This window comes from Corvus moneduloides, chromosome 23, assembly GCF_009650955.1.
Source record: "Corvus moneduloides isolate bCorMon1 chromosome 23, bCorMon1.pri, whole genome shotgun sequence".
Classification (NCBI taxonomy): domain Eukaryota; kingdom Metazoa; phylum Chordata; class Aves; order Passeriformes; family Corvidae; genus Corvus; species Corvus moneduloides.
In genome coordinates this window covers 4755456-4773805 of record NC_045498.1, presented here as the reverse complement: position 1 = coordinate 4773805, position 18350 = coordinate 4755456, and the positions used below count along the sequence as shown (strand labels likewise).

The following is an 18350-nucleotide window of genomic DNA, read 5'->3' as shown; positions in this document are numbered from 1 at the left end:
GGCCACAAAGATCTCGTTGCTCTCAGGGAAAGCTAAATGTATTAAATATATTTATCCTCCTTCAGGCAAGAGCTTTGGAATCATCCTCTTCCCTGCAGAAGAAGGGGAAAACCTGTTTGATAGGATGCAAATCCTTCTGCCCCTTGCTCCAGGTGAAACGTGTGTCCCCAGTTTGTCAGCCAAGCATGACTGGGACGCTCCTGGGAGCCCACTGATGCTGCTGGAAGCACAGCAGGGCTTCAAACCCACCTCCCACAGCCTGGCTTTGCTGCTTTCTGCTCTCCTGGAACAAGATTTGAGTGTTCCAGGGGAATGTTTCTGCTCCCTGCCTTCCAAAAAACACTTCAAGTGCAACTTCCAAGGAGAAGTCTTGAAGGATCAGGACCAAATCCATCAAAAAAGAAGCGGCTGCCTTCAGGAAGCTGCAGGCACAGTCCACCAGAGCAGCTGAAAAGCACATTTTGTGCTGCCCTCGGAGCCATTCCCTGGATTTTCCTCCTTCCTGGAGCAGCTCAGGAGCCTCCAGCCCCTGTGCTGGACTCCAGACTGGAAGGGCAGCGTTGAAAGCAGAGGGTTTGGCAGTTCAGGATGGAAATGCAGAACTGGGCTTTTACTCCAGCAGGAGAGGGGATCTCAGAAGTGGAAATGATGCCAACCCTCGGCTCCAGCAGCAGCTGGGATGGGCATTGATCCCTCCCTCCCTCCCTGCGGTGTCCTCCACAAACGCTGAACGGAGCTGGGCAAGGAGAGGCCTCTGCCTCCCTCAGGTGCCAGCAGGGAAATGCTGTCAGGGCACAGGAACTGCTCTATCCATGCAGGGAATTCCTGTTTCTCCTGACAAGGTGCTGCTTTGCCCGTTCCCAAGGTGGAATTTCAGCTTTTAGAGCGTCCAGAGGAGGCACATGAATGGTGAAGGGGCAGCAGGGGCAGCTGAGGGCACTTGGGGTGTTCAGCTGGAGCAGAAGAGACTGAGGGCAGAGCTCAGAGAGGCTGCAGCTCCTCCTGAGGGAATACTGGGATGAATTTGGGGAAAGGCTCTTTCCCCAGAGGGTGCTGGAGCACTGACCAGGCTCCCCAGGGAATGGGCACATTCCCAAAGGTGCCAGAGCTTTGGACAACACTCTCCAGGGGGGATTTTGGATGTTTGTGCAGGGCCAGGAGCTGGAATCAATGATCCTTCAGCCCTCGATTCTCTGAGTATTTTCACCTCCAGTGAAACTCAAAAAATAAAATTAAAAAACCAGAAGTATTATAAAAGTGACAAAGCCAGTCCTGATTTGAAGGATAAGCAGAGAAAAGCACCACAACTGATCTTTAAAAAACACCAGTGATAAGCAGCCCTCTCTCAAGTCACTCTGAGCCCCTCCTCACACCCCCTGAATGCTCCTGGCCCCGAAACAGCAGCAAAGTGCCCCAAAAAACCGTCGCTGAGAGGTACAACAGGCATCCTTCACCGTGTAACATATCTGAGGGAGCATTAAAAACATCCCAAGCAAACAATTTTTGCTCACTTTAAGCTCCAGCTTCACGGCCCAGCTCAGAGGTGCTGATTGACTGCACAGGGAGAGTCAATAAAAAGAATCAATGGGAGATGCTCTGCTGAAGTACACAAGGAATCAAGGGGCAGAGGCTTCAAGAGCAGCAGCGAATGTTTCTGGTAGGACAACACAGACATTTGTGTATTTACAGACTCTCCAGCCCTCGTGGGACCAGAATTAGCAAGGCACTCTCTGTACTGATAAAGGAATTTGAAGTTTCCCTGCCCCTAAACTGGCAGGGAGTTGGGAATTGTTTTCAATCCTAGGGCAGCTTTTACCTCCCCTGCAGCGTCCCCAGCCCAGGGCACGTCCCAGCCCTGCATGGATCCACTCTTCTTACAGCAGAGCACCAGTCACCCTGGGATGTGCCACAGGAGAGGGAATCTGACACTGGCAAGCAGAAAATCCAGTCCCATCTTGCAGTGTTTGAGCTGGAAATCCTGCAGGCCATGGGCAGGGGATCCTCTGGATAACCATGGGATCATGGAATGGTTTGGGTTGGGAAGGAACTCAAGGATCATCTCATTTCACCCCATTCCATGGGCAGGGACGCCTTCCACTGTGCCAGGTTGCTCCAGCCTGGCCTTGGGACACTTGCAGGGATCCAGGAGCAGCCCCAGCTTCTCCAGGAAATCCATCCCAGCCCTCTCACAGGGAGGAATCTCGTCCTAATATTTAATCTAAACCTACTCTCTCTCAGTTTAAAGCCATTCCCTCTTGTCCTGTCACTTGTAAAGTTGGTCTTTTTCCCCACTTCAACCCAAGAAACTGCAGCTAAAGCAGCCCTGCAGCATTCCCAACACTCCAAGCCCTTTCCACCCTCCCCTCATCCCCCAAACCCCGGCAGCCTTGAGGAACCCATTAAAAAGGATTAACCCCAATCCAAACCGCATCAACCCCACCACGTTTACCCTCCAACCCCTTTAAACCAAGCCCCACAAAGTCCCTCCCCACCCCAACCAGCTCCTTAAACCCCGTTTCGAGGGGGATCTCGTTACCTCTGCAGACGGGGAGGGGGAAATCCCAGGAGGCCCCGTTGCCCGAGCTGGCCTGGCAGGTGAGCAGCGCGTGGCCCTCCAGGAAGAAGCCGGGGTTGCAGCTGAACCTCACCCTGTCCCCGATGCTGAAGGTGGTCCCTTGCTGGATCCCGTTCCGCAGCCGCCCCGGGTTCCCGCACGTGTGGCTGGGCAGGGCTGCAAAGGAGAGGGGGGCAGGTTAGGGACAGGGAATTGGCACAGGGCTGAGGTAAATCCTCACCTGAAATGGAATCATCGTCATTTAAAACAGAAGAATCGACTTGAGCAACCTCAAAACTTACCCAGTGTTGTAGCAGAACCCGTCAGGCCCCCTGGAGTCAGCATTTAAATATCATTTTTATCAAATATCCACATAAAGGAGGAAAAATCCCTCCCCAAGCTGCTGAGTCAACAAGATGCTCTCCTTTCTCACCAGTCTGAGCAATTTCTAAACCACAGGAAGGAACTTAAGGATCATCCCATTCCACCTTCCACTGCCCCAGGTTGCTCCAAGGCCCGTCCAGCCTGGCCTTGGACACTTCCAGGGATGGGGCAGCCACAGCTTCTCTGGGAATGCCATCCCAACCCCTTCCCAGCCTCACAGGGACGAATTTCCTCCTAATTACTAAACCTCTCTCCCCCACTTTGATATAACTTGATTGTATTCCATATTCAGCTTCATTTGATTAAAGCCAGAGATGACGTTTTTCAGCAGTCCCTGCAGTACAAGCAGGGCTGTTTTACACCTTAAAACCACCCCAAACCCAGCGAAACTGCCTGCCTGGCAAAAAAACCCCAATGTTTCAGTTCACCAAGATTTATAATTCCCAATGTTTAATCCAGATTTTGCATCAAACCAGACTGAAACACAGCTGGAGCCAGCTCCACTTAAGGCAAAACAGAGCCCAACAAAATCAGGGAAAATGTGGGATACTCCAATCTAAGATGGGAAAGCTGCAGCTGAAATGCCAATAAATCCTCAGGCAGTGCCTGTGCACAGCAGTTCCAGGGAATTTAAATAAACCCCACAGCTTTCCACGAGCCACTCCAGAAGAGATCGACTCCAATCAGGGTTTTAGAGGCCGATATAAAACCCAGGGAAAAGACAAGCAGGCCTAAAAACGACTTAATCAAATTGAAATCAGGCCCTTGTGCAGCATCTCCTCTTCTGGTTCCTTTTCATTAGGGCTGGGAGAGCAGGGACGGGCCCCGTTCCCAGCTCAGGGACGGCCGAGCCCTGGAAATGAGTTTGTCAGGGTGTGAAGGGAGCAGATGAATTTGTAGGAGCAGAGGGAGCTCTGCTCTGCAGCCCTGCCAAGGGAAAGGGCGAGATTAAAAGGGAAACGATGCCCTGGCACACATGGAGAGGGAAAAATCCCAGCCAGGGCTGGGGCAGCTGGGGAAACGGGACATAAATCCCCAATCCTGCCATGGGCAGCGCTTTGGGATGGGGAGGGGAATGCTCCTGGTCTGTCTCTGCATCCCTGGCAGGAGGGGAATGAAGGATTAATCCCAAAAGGACACCAGAGCAGTTCCCTGCACCCAGAGTGACCAGCTGGGCTTGTGGTGAACCCATTTCCACCTTAAACACCACCTGGAATGGGATTTGTTCCAATGGCATGTTCAGATCCACTGCTGAGCTGCTTCAATCAGGTTTTGGGGTTTTTAGGCTGTGACTCTGAGCTCTGGTCACACCTGAGCGTCCCCAAGCCCAGGTCTGGGGATTTTCAGGGGGTTTTCTACTGTTCCTATGAGCTTTGGTCACACACAGTGTCCCAAAGCCAGCTGTGGTCACACCTGAGTGTCCCCAAGCCCACGTTTTGGGGTTTTTAGGCTGTGACACTGAGCTCTGGCTGCACCTGAGTGTCCCAAACCCAGTCTGGGTTTTTTTCAGCTGTCCCTGAGAGCTCTGGTCACACAGAGTGTCCCAAACCTAGTTCTTGGGGTTTCTATACTGTGACTCTGAGCTCTGGTCACACACCTGAGTGTCCCCAAGCCCAGTTTTGGGGCTTTTCTGCTGGGACTCTCAGCTCTGGTTACACAGTGTCCCCAAGCTCAGTTTCGGGGTTTTTCTGCTGTCCCTCTGAGCTCTAATCACAAACCTGCACATCTCAAAGCCCAGATTTTGGGGTTTTCCTGCTGTGCCTGTGAGCTCTGCTCACCTCTGAGTGTCCCCAAGCCCAGATTTTGGGGAGTTTCTGCTGTGCCTGTGAGCTCTGGTCACCCCTGAGTGTCCCCAAGCCCAGATTTTGGGGTTTTCCTGCTGTGCCTGTGAGCTCTGGTCACCCCTGAGTGTCCCCAAGCCCAGATTTTGGGGTTTTCCTGCTGTGCCTGTGAGCTCTGGCCACCTCTGAGTGTCCCCAAGCCCAGATTTTGGGGTTTTCCTGCTGTGCCTGTGAGCTCTGGCCACCCCTGAGTGTCCCCAAGCCCAGATTTTGGGGTTTTCTGCTGTGCCTGCGAGCTCTGCTCACCCCTGAGTGTCCCCAAGCCCAGATTTTGGGGTTTTCCTGCTGTGCCTGTGAGCTCTGCTCACCCCTGAGTGTCCCCAAGCCCAGATTTTGGGGTTTTCTGCTGTGCCTGTGAGCTCTGGTCACCCCTGAGTGTCCCTAAGCCCAGTTTTTGGGGAGTTTCTGCTGTGCCTGTGAGCTCTGCTCACCTCTGAGTGTCCCCAAGCCCAGATTTTGGGGTTTTCCTGCTGTGCCTGTGAGCTCTGCTCACCCCTGAGTGTCCCCAAGCCCAGATTTTGGGGTTTTCCTGCTGTGCCTGTGAGCTCTGCTCACCCCTGAGTGTCCCCAAGCCCAGATTTTGGGGTTTTCTGCTGTGCCTGCGAGCTCTGCTCACCCCTGAGTGTCCCCAAGCCCAGTTTTTGGGGTTTTCCTGCTGTGCCTGTGAGCTCTGCTCACCCCTGAGTGTCCCCAAGCCCAGATTCTGGTTTTCCTGCCGTGGCTCTGATCTTTGGTCACACACCTGCGTGTCCCCAAGCCCAGCCCCGGGCTCCAGCCACCCCCAGCCCCTCCCTGCACAGTGACAGGGGCAGATCCAAACTCCTGATATTGTTTCTTCCCCCAAACCCATTATTTACATCCTCCCACAAAGCCCCTGGAGCTGGGAAGTTCAGCAGCTGCTTCCAGCTGGAAATATCCCTGCCCAGGCAGGTTCTGGGAGCAGGGAATGCTGTCAAACCCAAACGGGTGGAAAAGCAGCCCAGAACTAATGTTTCATTTTCTGTAATGATACTCAAACCCCCAATTTAATTAAATTACCAATGTCACTTTTTTTTTTTAAATGAACCCATTCCTGCTTTTATGCTTCCATCCTTTAAAATTAATGAGTAGAACTCCGCTATAAATAAAAATCCATCATTTTTAAAAGTCAATCTCCACCACGAGCTGCTCTCTGCTTAATGAACTGTGAAGAATCAGACAGCCCTGACCTGCATGGGATCTTAAAATCAGAGATGAAAAACAGGATCTGAGATTAAAATTCTGCTTCACTGGGCTGCCTGCACATTCCAGATCTGGTTCCAGGAGGGCAAGCACAGCAGATTTTGGAGGGAGCAGCATTAACCCCCCACTGCCCTGGGTCGCTGCAGGAACATGGATCAGGGTTTTTAAATCACCAGTGTCCAGGAGACAAGATGATCTTCAAATTCCTGCTCATGGAGAGATGGAAATGATTCCAGAGGGGTTGGGGTTACATCCAGAGCTGGGCTGAGCTGCCCAGGGGAGGATTCACTCGAGGTGCAGAACCTGTGCCCAGGGAATCTCCGATTTCCCATCCCTGAGTGTCCAAGGCCAGGTTGGACGGGACTGGGAGCACCCTGGGATAGGGGAAGGTGTCCCTACCATGGCAGGGGTGGCATGGGATCAGTTTTAAGGTCCCTTCCCACCCAAACCCTTCTGGGATCCCCGTGGTCAGCCCCAGCCACAACTTGCTGAAATCTCCATTCCCCTGGAACGGGGAGGAGCAGAGTGCAAGGACACGGCCTCGGAGCTGCACAGAATCCCAGCCTCGTTTGGGCTGGAAAAGGTCTCCAAGGTCCCCAGTTCCACCCCTCAGCCCACCCCCACCATGGTCACCACCGAACCCAGTCCTCAATGCCACATCCACACTTTTTCCAGTGCTTCCAGGGCTGGTGACTCCACTCCCAAGCCTCTTCCAGGGCTGAACAACCCTTCCAGTGAGGAAATCTTTCCTAATATCAAACCCAAAGCTGCCCTTGAGGCCATTTCCTTCCCTTAGCCCCTGGAGAAGTGACTGGCACCTCCTCACAGGGAGTGTGGAGAGGCCCAAGGTCCCCCCTGAGCCCCTCTTTTCCTCCAGGCTGAGCCCCCCAGCCCCCTCAGGACCTTCCCCAGCTCTGTCCTTCCTGACAATCCCACAGCAGATTGTGAGGGGTCCGAGGTTCTGGAAACGTCCTTGAACCCCTGACTGTCCCCAGGCCTTTGGATCCCTGCTGAGTGACTCCCTGAGCTGCTGCAGCCACTGCTTCCATGGATTTGGGATTCTGCTCCAACACCCCTGAGCACAGATAATATTACATTATATTATTGCTCATCCTTGGCTGCCTCCACCAGCCAGAGCCCTGACTGCTGCAGGGATTAATAGACCCGGATTATTTACCTCAGATGTCGCCAGAATAATGTTATTAGAGCTTTGTCTTCCCCATTTACCAGTTCCACTGGAGATTAGGAGCAGGGATTCTTCTCCCCTTCCCTATCAAAGCTTTGTTCCTGGCAATCAGGAGAGTATTTCCCAGTGATTGTATGGAAATGAACACAGCCACGGAGCAGACCTGTGCACATGAAGGGAAGGTCCTGCTACTCATTTTGGAGCTGAGTCTGTTTCTTCCCACGATGAATTCAGAGCAGTTTATTTCATTTGTCTGGGTCTGAACAGCTGCCAAAGCCTTATCTGATTGTACGAGGGAGGAAAGGAAATGGGATTATCCCGCTGCAGTGGCACCTCCAATGTCACTGTCCCAGGGCTGGCTGTGCCCAGGACACCTCCCTGCCAAGGTGACCCAGCAGAGGAGCCACCCTGGGGGTGTTAAAGGCCAGCTCAGAAGCAGAGCAGAACCTCTGGCGAGGGGAACCACTGATGCCTTAGGTTTTAACTTTTCTATTTTCCAAATCCTGCACTGCCCAGTGAGTAACTCTGAAGTTTCTTGTGGCCTGTTCATAACAAAGCCTCTCCGGGCCTGCTCTCCAGGGACACCCAGACCATCCTAGGCCCAAAAAGTGTCAACCAAAAGCCTCTAAAGAGGGGCAAGCTGAGGGGAATGACCTCATTAACTGAAGCTTTAATTGGAGAATTCACCCTGCTGTGCAAATGAACCAAACCTATAAAAGTGTGAAGAACTCGTGCCCTGCCGTCCACCTTGGGGCCCATCTCGGCAGTGGCCTCTGGCTCCCCAGGGTACCTCTGAAGGCCTTTCAAACAAATCCCTGCCTTTATTCCCTTACTCCTGTCCAGGCTCTGTTTCTGGGAGGCCCCTCAAGGCATCACCATGGCTGTCACAGAGGTGATGTGAGGCAATGGCCTGATGCACAATGGCACCTTCTCAGCAAGAAACCGTCACGTGCCGGGGCATGGAAAACAGTCAGGGATAAACCCACCAGGACCTGGAGCTCTCCCACTTCCTGCAGCTTTCGGTCATCCCTCAAGGCCACTCCTCCAGCAAAAAGGAACCTGGAGGGCACAAGAGTGACCTCTGCTCCAGTGAACTTCCTCCTGCTCCACATCTCTGCTTTTTAACTTCTCTCTCCCCTTTCAGTTTGGGCCCCTTCAGTCCCATCCTCTGGAACCTCACGTGTTCCTGGGATTTGTGTCTCACCCTCCATTCCAGTGGGAGGTGCCCCTGCCCTGTCCCTGGGGGTGGAATGAGACGAGTTTAAGGTCCCTTCCAACCCAAACCCCTCTGTGATCCTGAGATCTGCCCCTGGAAGCACCATCCAGGATCCTCCTTCACCCACACTTTTATCCCTTTCTCTTCTGCAGCCAGATCTGTGAGGAGCAGAGCAGACTTGACTCCCAGATTTCACAGGGTGTCTCCTGAAAATGAACTGAACAAACTGGAAATGGAAACCAGAGATTTGAGGCATCTCCACCACCCATTCCCAGGAGCTGCTGCAGAGCTCCCAGAAGTGCTGCCCTGCACCAGCAGCCCCATCCCACCCACTGATTTTCATTTTCCCCCTCCCTTTCTCCCTGCTCTGTTGAACTGTGAGCTGCCACAGAGCTCCCAGAACTGCAGATCTGCACCACAAGCTTCATCCCCTCCACCTCTAGTTCCCGCATCCATTTCTTTCCGCTCCCAACTTTCCTCGCCCCAGGATCGCTCCAGTGCGAGTTTTCAACATCAGGAGCTTTCACAACCTGGTGCTCGTCAAGCTGTGCCTCCTTGTTCCAGTTCATTCGAAATTAATTAGGAGTTTTTAAGTCATTAGATGTGACTCAACGCATCCTTGGCCACAGTCCCACCATCACAACGCATTCGGCCTAATTTCATCAGCCTCTCCCGAGCCCCCAGAGCTCTCACTGTCAGCAGGGAAAGAAAAGGGAAGAAAATTAAAAATAAAGAGCTGCTCTTCTCCTTGCTCACCACATCCAAAGATTTCAACTCCTTGACCTATCCCAGGGATTTCCAAACGAAACCCAAATCCATCCTCACCCCCCCTCGAGGAGAAACCTTCCCTGTTTCCTATTCCAATTAACCTCCAGCTCCATCTTCTCTGTTGATATTGTTGGAATATGAAGCGAGCCGGGGTTCAGGGCATGCAGCTCCACTCTATCACCCTCTTTACATAGCTAAAAGCAGCTTTTTTATGGCTTGAATTACCCAGGCTGGTTTACGACAGAGATTTCCACGCTATCATTGTTCTAACCTTGAAATCTTATCAAAGAGCGCAACTTTTATGACACGAGGCTGCACGTTGCATCTCTGCATTCCCAGCTCATTTTCAACCCCAATAAAAGGGAAAGGAAGGCGAGGCAGGCCCTGCCAGAGCAGGCACTCGCAGCAGCAATAATTTATAAATCCCACAGAACGACGCCGCACGGAGCAGGCAAAGTAAAAAAATCACTGACCTCGAGCGCTTGGCTCAGCCAGCGCTGCACCCACGGCTCCAAATTAATCCCCACTTGCATTTTGGAAAAACTTCTTTAACCCTTCTTTGCATTTTCCTGCCTCTCCTGGATCTTTGGCAGGGTGGGAAGTCAAGATAGCCACAGGAATCAACAGCAGAGGCAGGGCAGGGGGATAGTCTCTTAATGAGCCAGCCTGCGCTGGATCCTAGGAATTTAAGGGGAAAAAATGGATTTTTTTAAGGAGAATATCCCTAAGATTTCCATCACAATTCAAAAATTAAGTGAATGGAAGAGGAGAACACGGAGAGGGGAGGAGAGATCCACCCCAGCCCATTTCCTCTCACTCTGCATCCATAACTTCTGGGCCAAGCACCCCAGGGATCCTCCAGGACTGTCTGAGATCTTTCAGCAGTGTGTTAGTGCAATCTGCTTTAGTTCAGACGAGTTTTAATCTTCACAAGAACTGTCCAGAGTGTGCTACAGCAAAGGAAATAAATGGGATCGTTTCCTTTTCGTTTTATCCCTCTTTTTTTGTGCCGTGATTTGTTTCCAGTACAGCCAGAGATAAAGCTAAATGGAAACTATTTTTTCCCCCCTCCAATATTTCTCTGTTCACTAAAAACCAGCCAGAAAGTTACTTTTGGATAATAGCTACCCAAATGGTTCCTCATCCATCTTGTTTGTGGGAGTAGTTCTGGGGATTTTTCTTTTGGAAACTCAGTTCCAATTTTCAATTTCCCTTTCTGGAATGTGCTACGGCAACTTCAGAGCAACTTCCAAGGATATCCCAGAGGCTGGGAGAGGATGAGCTTGGATTTGATTAAATCATCACGCTGCAGGCATAGCACAAGATGTGAGAGCCGTGAGATCAGGGGAAATTCGGGAACAGATGATCCCACGTGTGTGCGGGATGTGGCAGCATCCTCAGCAGCTGGGGCTTCCGAATAAATGCCAGCACTTGCTGAGCACAGCAGAGAAAGCCTGGCTGGGATGCAGATACAAATCACAGGATCATGGAATGGTTTGGGTTGGGAGGGAACTTAAAATTCATCTCATTCCACCCCTGCCACGGGTAGGGACACTTTCCACTCTTCCAGGTTGCTCCAACCTGGCCTTGGACACTTCCAGGGTCCAGGGGCAGCCGCAGCTTCTCTGGGAATTCCATCCCAGCCCTCACAAGGAGGAACTTCTCCTCATCTCTAACCCAACCCTCCTCTCTGGCAGTCTGAGAACTTTCCCCCGTCTGAGCACTCACTCTGTGCCCCTGTGGGAAATATGGAAATTTGGCTACAGGAATCCTTTGCTGCCCCTCCAGAACAACCTCCCCCTGGCGATGCTCATGCTCCAGAGCCCGAGCTCCTCAGCCACCACCCCAGCCTGGGATGCAGCAGGATCCTCATCAGGGATGTGTTTATCTCCCTGAACACGCTCCAGCCCCGCTGCTTCCCAGTGCCTCAACACTTGAACACGGCTTCATTTAAAGCGGGTGGTGAAGTGTTTTGCTGAGCAGGAACGGCTTTAAGCCTGTGTTTAAAGGCTCCACTGAACTGGCGTTTAGCAGCTGCAGAGTGACTCGAAAACCTTTCCCCAGGGAGGAGGCTGGTTTCACATTCCCTCTCTCCCTCCCTGAGGCCAGGTTTCAGCATTCCATGGGAAACCGGCATCTCCCGGCAGCTCAGAGCAGCAGCAGAGCCGGGTTATCAGCACCACGAGAGCAGAGCAGGCACCAAAGCAGAGCAGAATCGCGGCTGCAGCCCCGGGGAGCCGAGCTGCCAGGGCACATCAGGGCCCTCACTCCATCCTGCACAACACGCCTGAAAGCCCAGGTTCAGCGTGAAGAGATGTCCGAGATCCCAAATCCGAACTGATCCCGTGCAGACACTGGGTGCCAGTGTTGGTCTGCTCTGCTCCTCGCTGGAGAGCGGCCCTGGGTGCGGAACACGCTTTGTTCTGGGGGAAAAAAGCCACTTCCAACTTTAGAGGCCACATTGTTCGCCTGCTCATTGATCTCCTCTGGCGGTTGGCTCCTCACCCAGGAACGGGAGTTGCAGCCAGCTACATCTGTTTTAATAAATATTGCACAGCAGAGGAAGGGCAGCCACCACAACTCAGCATTCCTGGTCCTTCCAGCTCCCTCCTCTGGAATGGGCAGAGGTGCAAGGGCAGGGCTGGGGACACAGTGGTGCTCCAGGTGTCACCTGGGTGTCCCCACAGGCACCAGCATCACACAGCTCAGTTTTCCCTCTCCCACCCCTCACTCCCAGCTCCCAGGAGCATCTGGAAGGGCAGGTGGGGATCTCACAGCACATTCCTGCTCTCCCTCTTCCCAAGGGAAGAGACTGAGTCAGCTCAGCTCCACCAAGGTGAAACCATGAATAATCCACTTCCTCAGAGCCGGGGCCACGAACCCCTGGAATTCACAGCTTCCACTTGCTTCAGTTCCTCTCAGACTCCATAAGGCCTGGCTCACACCCACAAATAAACAGGGATAAACTTGTTTGTTTTCATTTTCCAATTGCCTTCAGAATTTATCCCTTCTCATTTATCAACTTCTCTCGCAGCTTCTCTTCCTCTGTTCCTTCTTTGGGAAGCCTGGCTACCCAAAACCGCCAGTATTTTGTAGGCAAAACTTCCCAGGACATCAACCTCCCAGAGCAGGACATGAACCAGTGAGTGAGAGCACAGAGCTTGTGGGAACTGCCCTTGGGAAGAGGGAAAAATGAAATATTCCACCACTGATATCAAAACATGACACCAGCTTATAGCAAAAGCCAAAGCAGGCTGAGTTGGCACAGCCTCACATCAACAGCCAGGAACCAAAACCATCCCAAGGATGGTGCCACGAACAGCCCACAGAGCTGCCACAGCAATTTTGGTCATCACCTGCTTCCAGCTCTACAGACTCATTATTAATTTGTGGTCATAACTGATCCAAAAAAAAAAACAAACCAACAAACCCCAAACCTCCAGATGGTAATTTCATCCCCTTCACTGCAAACACAGCTCAAGTGATCCAATTATGTCATAAAAACACGCCCAGGGCTCAGCCATGCTCGCACAGGCAGCATTTGAGAAGGGCTCACCTCTTTTAGCCCCACGTGGGATCTCCCCAGTGCCTGAATCTACTCAGGGATGAGAATTTATCCTGATTTCAGGAACCTTACTCTGATTTCTGTGGCTCAAAGGTGGATGGTGGATGCTGGGGCTCAGACCTGCCCTGTCTTCTCTTCGATAATCCCAACCTATTTAATGGAGAGTAAAAGGGTAATTATACAAGCTAAGACTGAGGCAGGCAGGGAAGGGGAGAGAGGAAAACAGCCACAGGACTAATCAAACAAGGAAAAGCCAAAAATCCTGGCATTTAAGTGTTCAGAGTGGACATATCTGCAGCAGAAGGGAAGCTTCCAAGAGATCCCACAGAACCAATGGGATTTTGAAGATCCATCAGGCAGAGATGCTCTGATGCAGTGGGAATCCTGCTCTGAGGGACAGCTCCTGCACCCCTCTGTCCCTGGAACAGAACGTCCCCTGCTCCCAGCTCCAGAGGCAGTGCGGGAACAGCCACACGAGGCTGCGAGCTCTGCTCTGAGGGCACACTCCTCACCCGAAGGAGCATCCCAAACCCTGGGCAGAGGTGGCACATCCCAAAGCCCGGGGGAGAGGCCGCACATCCCAAAGCCCGGGGGAGAGGCCGCACATCCCGAAGCCCGGGGGAGAGGCCGCACATCCCGAAGCCCGGGCCACGGGCAGCACATCCCGAAGCCCGGGGGAGAGGCTGCACATCCCGAAGCCCGGGCAGAGGTGGCAGCGCTGTCACTGCCGAGCGCGGGGCTCAGAGCACACAGGCGTCACCTCACGGTGCCACTCACGCCTCCCTCAGTCAGGACGCGGCCGAGGCGCTCTGGACGATTCCCAATCCCCCTGCAGGGACGTTTGCCTCCTGCCTGCCACTTCCCATCACCAGCAGCCCCTTCTGAGCCCTCTGCTCTGCCAGAAGGGTTTGGGAGGGAGGGGGAAATGCCCAACCCCCACCTGCGCAGCCAGAGAGGCTGCCAGGAACCTTTCCAGGATGGAAGACCTGAGCGCTGGCAGTGCTCTCCCAAAACCCCTCTTCTTGAAGGAAACAGAATCAGGAACGCAGGGAAACCTGGAGAGACACCAACCACACACAGAGTGCTCCCATCCTCCCCTTTTACTCGGCAGCAAAACGGGAAAAATCACCTCGTTCCCTCCTCTCTCCCTGGACACAGCACTAGGAAGCTTCGCTCCAAAGCTGGGTGTCTACCCCGGAACACTAATCTGGAATAGATGTTCCAAACTCAAGGAGACCTTAAATACTCCAGGAATTTATGCAGGGAGATGTTACAATGGAAAAATCTATATATCCATACTCCAAGGCATCTACTGTACAAACATTGTCATGGAAACAGGACACGGATCTGCTTTGAAGGACACAGAGCAAGTGGGAAGAGAAAGAGCTGGACTGAACCCAAAAACCCCAGATACCTCAAGGTCTCACAAGTGGCCTGAATCTTATTCCACTCTGGGACAAAACCACTGCTTAAATTTCCCATCCCTGAGCTGAAAGCTGAAGGTTTGACTTGGATCAAACTACTCTGAGCAAAACCATCTCAAAGGGGCGTAAATATAACACAAAATTACCACGTTCAGTTCCAACACGGAGAAAAAAAAAGGTGAATTTCACTGAGAATCCAACAGAAACAGCTCAAAATAATTCCCATTCCCACTTCTATTCCATTTTTCCAAATCCACTCCCGATTTTAGCTGGTACTTTAATTACTCTGTTGGTAAGCAACACAAATCTGCCCTCTCTAAGGGCAAAAGAGATGCAAACCCTACTTCAATTTTGGGAGAGCAGGAGGAGCAGCCACAGCCCTGCACCCTCTGTGCAGATGTTCCCACTGCTGATGTTCCAGCTGCCGAGAGGAAGGAGAAGGAACAAAACCTGTTTATTCCAGAGCACCCGCCCACCGCAGAGCAGGACAATCCCCAACTTCAGCCCATCTGCTCATGCCTTGAACTCTCGCTGTTAAACCCCCACCAAATTGTGATCAAACCACTCTGACCCCCCCAAGGCACAGCTTGGGGGGAAGTTCAGCCCCTTCAGAGGTGAAGATTTCCACAGCTCCTCTGTGAGGTGGGATTCAATGTGCAAAGAGTGAAATCTCTGTTTGTGGAGTTCTGCATCAGAGGGGAAATGAGAGGAAGGCAAAGAAGAGTCCGAGAGGCAGCTCTGATCTCTGCTCCCTGTGACAGGGACAGGAGCCAGCAAACAGCTGGAGCTGGGACAAGGGGGTTGGGTTGGATTTAAGGAAAGGTTCTTCCCCCAGAGGGTGCTGGGCACTGCCCAGGCTCCCCAGGGAATGGGAACCTTCCCAAGGCTGCCAGAGCTCCAGGAGTGTTTGGACAATGCTGCCAGGGATGCCCAGGGTTGGATTTGGGGGTGTCTGTGCAGGGCCAGGGGCTGCACTGGATCATCCTTCATCCCTTCCACCTCAGGACATTCCATGGTTCTGTGATACCGAGCCAAACCAGGTATTTTTAGCCCAAACCCTTTCATGAGCTGCTCGTCCTCTCACTGCTTCTCTCCATTCATTCCATTTTTAATCATGTCCAAACAACTGAGCTATTAAATCCATTCCAAAGCAGCACAGCCAGCGGGGCTGAGGCGAGGAAAGATCAGAGCAGGAGCAGAGAAAAGGCTGCTTGGGAGGCAGATTAAACCTTCCCATCCTCACAGAGCACAAAGCAACGGCCGGGCTCAGCAGCCACACACCCAGGATCAGGGAGATCTCTCCCTCCCAGCTCCTGCCATCGTGGAACACTTCCAGGACGTGATTTACCTGATGAAAGTTCCAGGCATGCCACAAAGGAGGGAGGGAGTTACACAAGGAGCCTCTCCCTAATGAACTCCCCCCGCTGCAAAGCTCCTGGGGCCTCCACTACAACAGCTCCAAAGCCTTTTGTCCACTGAAGCTTTGTCCTGGACAGCTCCAGCATCTTGGAAATGTCTGGGAATGAGAAACTCCTCCCAGCTGGGATCACAGGGAAGGCACTGAGCTGCTCCTATCCCTCGCAGGAGAGAAACTGGAAACACTTCTGTGGTGTTTGAAGACATCCACCCACCTGCTCCTGGGAGTGCTGGGAGGTTTGACTGAAAGCAGGTTTGACTGGAATCAGGTTTTACTAAAATCAGGTTTTATTGAAATCAGGTTTTGCTGGAATCAGGTTTTATTGAAACCAGGTTTTGCTGGAATCAGGTTTTATTGAAACCAGGTTTGACTGAAATCTGGTTTTTATTAAAATCAGATCTTACTGGTATCAGGTTTTGCTGAAATCAGGTTTGACCGAAATCAGGTTTTATTGAAACCAGGTTGTACTGAAACCAGGTTTGACTGGAATCAGGTTTTACTAATATCAGGTTTTACTGAAACCAGGTTTGACTGAAACCAGGTTTGACTGGAATCAGGTTTTACTAAAATCAGGTTTTACTGAAACCAGGCTTGACTGGAATCAGGTTTGACTGAGATCAGTAAAATCAGGGCTTCACTGAAATCACAGCCAGAGGGAAACGAGCATCACACATCAGACCACCACAGAGAAGCTGCTGTTGCCCTTCCCAACTCCACCAGGCAATTCCCACTGAGGGCAAAGCTGGGGCTCCCTCCTGAGCCCTGGTTTTTGGGAAGGCAGTCCCAGCTCATCCAGGCTGGGAGCCTGTTCAGTGTCAGTTCTCAGGGGATTTCTGGTAAGGGAGCCTTTGCTTGTGGCAGAAACGCCACAAAAATCAGGGAGTCTGGGGCTGCAGAACCCAGAATTCCTTAAAAGTAGGGATTTCAGGGGCTGCAGAATCCAGAATTCCGTAAAAATAGGGATGTCAAGAGCTGCAGAACCCAGAACTCCATAAAAATCTGGGTGTCAGGCTGCAGGCCCAGAAATGCCATAAAAACTGGGATGTTGTGGTTGCAGGCCCAGAATTCCATAAAAATAGCGGTGTCAGTGAATGCAGGCCCAGGAATGCCATAAAAATCGGGCTGTTAGAGGCTGTAGAGCCCAGAATTCCACAAAAAATTGGGGTTGTCAGGAGCTGCAGGCTCAGAATTGCATAAAAATGGGGGTGTTAGGGGCTGCAGGCCCAAAAATGCTATAAAAATCAGGGAGTCAGGGCTGCACAGGCCAGAATTCCATAAAAAGAGGTGTGTCAGGAGCTGCAGAGCCCAGAAGTCCATAAAAATCAGGGTGTCAGGCTGCAGGCTCAGGAATCCCATAAAAACTGGGATGTTGGGGTTGCAGGCCCAGAATTCCTTAAAAATAGCGGTGTCAGTGAATGCAGACCCAGGAATGCCATAAAAATCAGGGAGTCAGGGCTGCACAGGCCAGAATTCCATAAAAATCGGGATTTCAGGGCCTGCAGAGCCCAGAATTCCATAGAAGTCAGGATTTCAGGGCCTGCACAACCCAGAATTCCATAAAAATCAGGATTTCAGGGCCTGCAGAGCCCAGTATTCCATAAAAATCAGGATTACAGGGCCTGCACAACCCAGAATTCCACAGAAGTCAGGATTTCAGGGCCTGCAGAGCCCAGTATTCCATAAAAATCAGGATTACAGGGCCTGCAGAGCCCAGAATTCCATAGAAGTCAGGATTTCAGGGCCTGCAGAGCCCAGTATTCCATAAAAATCAGGGTGTCAGTGGCTGCACAACCTGGACGGGCTCAACACACCAGCCTGACACTTCTCCAAGCTCCCAAAATTTTCCATTCCCATTTGATTTCTCCCCAAAAAAAACCCAGGCTATCCCTCCTCTCATCCCAGCCACTCGGCTTCCAGTACTGGAAGGAATTTCCAGGGAGAATTCCGGGGCTCCGATTGCTGCTCACACAGCTTTTGCTCCGGGGCTTTGTTGTGCTCTGCTCCACTGCCCTCGCAGCAGAACATGGATTTTCCTGTAAAATATCCACATTCCAGCTGCTTTGGCCCGCTGAGGATCCGCTCATGCAGAATTACACACGTGGAACAAGGAATTTGACTCCCAGGAAGGTTTTTTTTCCCACTGAATTCCTTCCTTAGCAGCCACCTGAGGCCACCAGCTCATGAGGACACAAAATCCCATTATTGAAACAACAGGAGCAGATGCTGAGAGATGGTTTAGGATAAAAACATCAGGACTCAGTTGGGAATTCCAATAAAACAATTAATGGGATTATCGTAGGGAATGGATGGATTTTACCTCCCATTCTCTGCTCCTGCTTTAATTTTATAGGATGAGAGGTTGCATTAATAAAAACAATATTCATTATTCCAAGGCATTTTAAGTGGAAAAAAAGATTCCTCTGGTTTCCTTTAGAGCATCAGATCTCTAAATATTTATAAATATAGAACAAAATGTCTGGAATATGAATTCCAGGACAGTCTGGGACCTGGGTCGCTGTCCAGGACACTCTGAAAAAACACAGATCCAACCATTTCTGACACAGCCTATGGAACAAAGTGCTCCCATTTCTCTGGATAATTTTGGAATCACCTCTCTGTCAGTTCCATTAGGATTTTGGAGACTCCTGTGCTTCAAATCCTGTTTGTTTCCCTCACGCTGAGCGGGGTTTATGTCATTTGTAATATGAAAGGAGAACTCGCTCCATGCCAAATTCCAGGTTCCATTAAATCCAGGATGGCTCCAATGCCCATCT

General features: G+C 51.6%; 1 protein-coding gene across 5 annotated transcripts in view; it reads right to left on the bottom strand.

Moving 5' to 3' along the window:
• Positions 1-18350, bottom strand: part of CSMD2 (CUB and Sushi multiple domains 2) — a 350153-nt gene that overhangs the window by 236840 nt on the left and 94963 nt on the right. For all 5 annotated transcript variants that reach the window (XM_032132060.1, XM_032132059.1, XM_032132058.1 and 2 more), the window contains one exon: positions 2537-2731. In XM_032132060.1, coding sequence (XP_031987951.1) covers positions 2537-2731 — 195 coding nt within the window. The remainder of the gene's footprint in view (positions 1-2536; positions 2732-18350) is intronic.